The 6,000-nt window shown below is 33.4% G+C and overlaps 1 protein-coding gene across 1 annotated transcript; it reads left to right on the plus strand.

Moving 5' to 3' along the window:
• Window positions 1–3,878: 3,878 nt before the first annotated feature.
• Window positions 3,879–5,641, plus strand: LOC114390103 (histone H2A.Z-specific chaperone CHZ1-like). Its single transcript, XM_028350788.1, has 2 exons — window positions 3,879–4,541; window positions 5,339–5,641. The coding sequence occupies exon 1, from the start codon at window positions 4,054–4,056 to the stop codon at window positions 4,528–4,530; it is 477 nt and encodes a 158-aa protein (XP_028206589.1). The 5' UTR covers window positions 3,879–4,053; the 3' UTR covers window positions 4,531–4,541; window positions 5,339–5,641.
• Window positions 5,642–6,000: the final 359 nt, after the last annotated feature.

Raw genomic sequence — 6,000 nt, forward strand, 5'->3', positions numbered from 1 at the left:
GAAAATGATGAACAACCAGTTGAACAACATGATCCCCAAGAAAATGTTGATGCAACATTAAGGAGGTCTACTAGAGTAAGAAAATCAGCTATTCCTAGTGATTATATTGTATATTTGCAAGAATCTGACTATAATATTGGAGCTGAAAATGATCCTGAAACTTTTGATCAAGCCATGAGTTGTAAAGAGTCAAATTTATGGTATGATGCCATGAAGGATGAGATGAGTTCCATGCAGAGTAACAAAGTTTGGAACCTTGTAGAGTTGCCTAATGGGGCGAAGGCCATTGGATGTAAATGGGTCTTTAAGACCAAAAAGGATTCATTAGGCAACATTGAGAGATACAAGGCAAGACTTGTTGCTAAGGGATTTACTCAAAAGGAAGGAATAGATTACAAAGAGACTTTTTCTCCAGTATCTAAGAAAGATTCTCTTCGTATAATCTTGGCATTAGTTGCTCATTTTGACCTTGAGTTGCAACAAATGGATGTGAAAACAGCTTTTCTTAATGGTGATTTAGAGGAGGAGGTTTATATGAAACAACCTGAAGGTTTCTCCTCTAATAGTGGTGAGCATTTGGTTTGCAAGCTTAATAAATCTATATATGGTTTAAAACAAGCTTCTCGTCAGTGGTACCTTAAGTTTCATGGGATAATTTCTTCATTTGGTTTTGATGAAAACCCCATGGATCAATGCATATACCACAAGGTTAGTGGGAGTAAAATATGCTTTCTTGTTTTATATGTAGATGATATTTTACTTGCAGCCAATGATCGGGGTTTGCTACATGAGGTGAAACAATTTCTCTCTAAGAATTTTGACATGAAGGATATGGGTGATGCATCTTATGTCATCGGCATTAAGATTCATAGAGATAGATCTCGAGGTATTTTGGGTCTATCACAGGAAACCTATATTAACAAAATTCTAGAGAGATTTCGGATGAAAGATTGTTCACCAAGTGTTGCTCCCATTGTGAAGGGTGATAGGTTTAATTTGAACCAATGTCCAAAGAATGACTTTGAGAGGGAACAAATGAAAAACATTCCTTATGCTTCAGTTGTTGGAAGCCTCATGTATGCTCAAGTATGCACAAGGCCTGACATTGCTTTTGCAGTTGGAATGTTAGGAAGATATCAGAGTAATCCAGGTATTGACCACTGGAGAGCTGCTAAGAAAGTGTTGAGGTACCTTCAAGGGACCAAAGATTACATGCTTATGTATAGACAGACAGACAATCTAGATGTGATTGGTTATTCAGACTCAGACTTTGCTGGTTGTGTTGACTCTCGTAGATCAACATCTGGGTACATTTTCATGATGGCTGGTGGAGCTATTTCATGGAGGAGTGTTAAGCAGTCTTTGACTGCTACTTCTACCATGGAAGCTGAGTTTGTCTCTTGTTTTGAGGCTACATCACATGGTGTATGGCTTAAAAGTTTCATTTCTGGGCTGAAGATAATTGATACTATTTCAAGGCCTTTAAGAATTTTTTGCGATAACTCAGCTGCTGTCTTTATGGCTAAGAATAACAAAAGTGGAAGTCGAAGTAAGCACATCGACATTAAGTACTTAGCCATTAGAGAAAGAGTAAAAGACAAGAAAGTGGTCATTGAGCATATAAGCACTGAGTTGATGATCGCTGATCCTTTAACTAAAGGCATGCCACCGTTTAAATTTAAGGATCATGTAGAAAGAATGGGACTTGGTTCCAATTTATGATTGTATACATATATGTAAAAATTGAAACTTTTATATTATGATATTTTCTCATATTTTGGTGCACATTGATTTATTTGAGAAAAATTATGTTTTGGACCAAGAATAAACATTGGGTTTATTCATGAAGTTTTATTACCACTTTAAGTATACTGCTTGGGAAATTGAGTATATTGTAATACATAGATGATATTACTCGTTATAAGAGGAACTATCACTATGATTCATATATTCATTTCTTAAGAAGATTGAGCATTAAGTCAAAATGTTTGGACCAAGTGGGAGAATGTAATAATTCATGGTCATAACATTTTGAAATTTTGTAACGCTCATCAGTTTTGAAAGTCAAATTGAATGGCTGTTAATGGATGATAATGGCCAATAATGAATTGTAACAGCCAATAATGAGTGGTAATGGCTGGTAAATGCATTCTTGATGGTAGAATGCCTATATAAGCACATGAATTTGGTCCCTGAGCTCATCCCTTCGAATTCAGTCTTATACACCATCTAGAGAGTAGAAAGAGAGAGAGCTTGGAAGAACCAAAACAAGAAACTCTTCATAGGAATGGCTGGAGGTATGATTTGATCTGTAATTTCCGCATTTTATTAATAACCTGTGTTTCTTTGTAGTTTGTAATATCACAGGTTAAAAGAGATTTGTTCTAACATTTGTTTGAAATATTATATATTAGGGAGATAGTATAGTTGCAGTGCTACTTAAAAAAAAAACCCGCTAGTTGAATTATAGCCATAATTGATATAGAAAAATTGAAGTATAAACACAATCATATTTGGAAAGTAATTTTCTACATTTTTTTCATAGCTAATTCCACTTTAGCTCACAGAACCAATCTATTCTAGAATGTTGAAAACAAAAGATAAAGATCATTTTTTCTTATGAAAAGATGACAAATGCATTTAGTATGAAGATTGTTTGAATATATAGTCAGATAAATTGGAGTATTTGATCATACAAAAGAAACTACATATCCATTTTTGTGCTCCTTATTGCGGAAAAATATCCTCACGTTCCTGCAAAAGAGAAATAATAAAACTAGGCAAAGAATAATCAAGCTTTGTTGGTCTTTAATAAAGCCTATGTGTATGAAAAAACTTTATATATATATATATATATATATATATATATATATATATATATATATAATTCCAATGAGAGTGAGATTCGAATATGTTATGGAATACTACATTCAAATTTCCTATGAGGGACATAAACTTGGTATGATCCGCATAATCTTTCATGTATCATAATTAATACAAAATCTAAGAAGGTGAAGACGCTATAATCATGCAACTATGAATGATATGATTGATTAGTTAGTTTTTTTTTTTTTTATAAAAAAAAGATTAGTTAGTTATTTTAAGCACCACATAGATCTTTAGTATTTGGTAAGCTTATTAGTTCTCAAGAACAACAAAGAATTATTCTCACTTTTTTTATATCAATAATCCATCAATTTTCTATTCATGAAAAATTAGGAATTGCAATATATCCTAAATTCGGATTTCAATTAAAAACTAAATCAAACTTAACATAAAATCCCAACAAATTTAATCAAACTTGATATATCTAATCAATTCTAATAAAATGTAATAAGACATTGGTCAGTTTGTTATAGATAAAAAAAAAAGTTATTAGCATATTGAACAATCTTGATTATTTTAAAGATTTTAAAAATAAAAATTAATCTATGTTTATTTACAATCATAAAAATAATTTTTAAAATGAGATGATAACGACGACAACCAGTTATGACGATAACAATAATAATTATGATGACAATAATCATTAAAAAGGTGATATAGTAACAAAATTAATTTCATATAACATTTTATTATTATTTTTTAAAATGAGTATAAAAATATTTCAAAAATCATTTAAAAATTATTTAAACTTCATTATTATGAAACACGATTTATTTTTAAAATTATATTTGAAACCCAAAAACTCATAATCACTCCAAAAGGACCTTTAACCAAGTAATTCAAGTTCAAGTCATGATTAATCTTTTAAATATCAAATAAATTTGACAAAAAAAATATTCACCTGGAATATGATGATAGTTTTCGGATCAATATTTGTCAAATACGTTTTGAAAAAAATTTAAACCTATTTTTTTGAACTAACTTAAAGTGTAAGAAATAGTTAGGTTCCGCATTTTGGGTTTTGTGCTAAGGCGAGCCATTCGGTGTGTGTGACAGTGTGCCTGAGACTCGAGAGACTGTTGCCGCCGGTATTAATTCTTCTTCTTCTTCTTCTTCTTCCTCTTCTCCCCCCAAACCCTAATTTCTTCAATTCACGAAATCACATTCATGGCTGAACACAACGACCCACCCCAAGAACCCACATTGCCCTCCTCCAAGCGCAAGTCCGATCTCGACCTCCAAGACCTCCCTTCCAAAATCCCCAAGCTCGACCTCAAAGAAAACGACGACAAAGACCTCCAAAACGACCATGAAGGCGAGAACGACGAAAGGGAAGAGGACCGAAAGGGGAAGGGGATTATGCGTGACGACAAGGGCAAAGGGAAAATGATACTAGAAGAAGAAGAAGACGACGACGACGATGACGATTCAGATGATGGTAGTGATAGTGATGACGACGGAAGCGATTTCTCCGACGACCCACTCATGGAGGTCGATTTGAATAACATTCTGCCGTCCAGGACTCGCGGCCGGACGGCGAGTTCCGGAGTTCGCATTGACGGTGACTCGGGGAATGCTGCCGCCGCCGCTTCCGCTGCGGGCATCAGCGATGACGATAGCGACAGTGACGACAGCGATGCTTGATTTCTGCAGAGGTTAGTGAGGGTTTTGGAGGGAAATAGAAATGGATTAGTTCTGTTGTTGACTTCGAAAAAGAAAGAAATGTTTTTAGTTTTTAGTTTTCTTTGAGCTCAATGCGGTTTTTTCTTGTTTCGAGATACTTCTCGGATCGAATTGTGCAAGTGCAAGATAGTATTTTTTTTTTATTTTCTTGTGCTTGCTTGGTAGGTAGTAGTGTATGGTTAGCGATAATGATGTTTAGATTTGAGGTAATTGATATGAAAACTAAACTGCGAGAAATTGTTATCGGAAATTATGGCCATTGAGTATTGTCTAAGTTTTAGAGATTTTGCTGAGTGATATGTATTTGATTATGTACCTCAACATGGCATAGCATATATACTAGAAACTGAACAACTGATTTCACCTGATTCCGGGAATGATGAAACGGTTGATGTTAAGATGGCTTGCCCCATCTTTAATGTTGACTTTAATAGGACAAGGTGACTACTTTTTATGGGTGACGTCATTAATTCTTGAAGTTTTATAAATTGTTGTAGACCCCAACATTGTGTTAGAAATATGTAGATCTTATTCATACTTAGTTGTATCTTTTTTAAATTGTAACTGGTCTTCACTAGTTTAATACTGATAGTTAGTTAACATGTCTTTGAGTTAGATGAGATGGTGGACTAATTTTTAACATTGTGATTTTCTACTGTAAAAATTAATTTAAAGTATTCATTTGAGGGGTATGGCACGTAGTGCGTGGATTATAGTAGATTCATTGTCAACTAGGGTTTAGATGTTTGTGTCTTGAACTATTTTGCAGAGAATTTGGTGACATAGGGGCCAAAGGTGTGAGACAAGGTCAGGTTGAGTGAAATCCAAAATCCTCCCCTTCCACTGTGTTGAGTTTAGTTCTTATCTAATGAATTTTCATAACTAGATATGTTTCTAAAGACTAAATTTCTAGAAGAAAGTTCTGCCTTGGTTTCTTCTCTGAAGCTCTATTGTTTGTATATTCATCATTTCTCGTCCCTTTTCTTTGACACTTGAATCAATTGTATGATCTATTGTTTGCAAGGAGAATTTATCATTTGAATTTCACATATATTTCTTTCTCTTCCCTTTTCTGTGACGCTTCAATCAATTGTATGATCTATTGTATGTAAGGAGAATTTATCATTTGACTTTGACATATATTTCCAAAAATGAGTGTAAGAGAACTTCAACAACACCTTTTGATGGTTTATTCACTTTATTGTTATTGTATAATTTACACAATTTATTTTGATGGTGCTATATGATTAACTTTTAAATCAATTCTCACGGGTAACTAGTCAAAGTTTGGCCCCTTTGCAACAAATTTTCTGCAAAATAATTCTTATTTTGTTCATTAAAGACAATGTTTATTGATATAAATATTTTTTAATTATGAAACTGAACATATTGCTGATTACACTGTGCTTGGAAAAACTGATTGTTGAATAA

The sequence above is a fragment of the Glycine soja genome, chromosome 16 (assembly GCF_004193775.1).
Source record: "Glycine soja cultivar W05 chromosome 16, ASM419377v2, whole genome shotgun sequence".
In the NCBI taxonomy this organism is placed as follows: Eukaryota; Viridiplantae; Streptophyta; class Magnoliopsida; order Fabales; family Fabaceae; genus Glycine; species Glycine soja.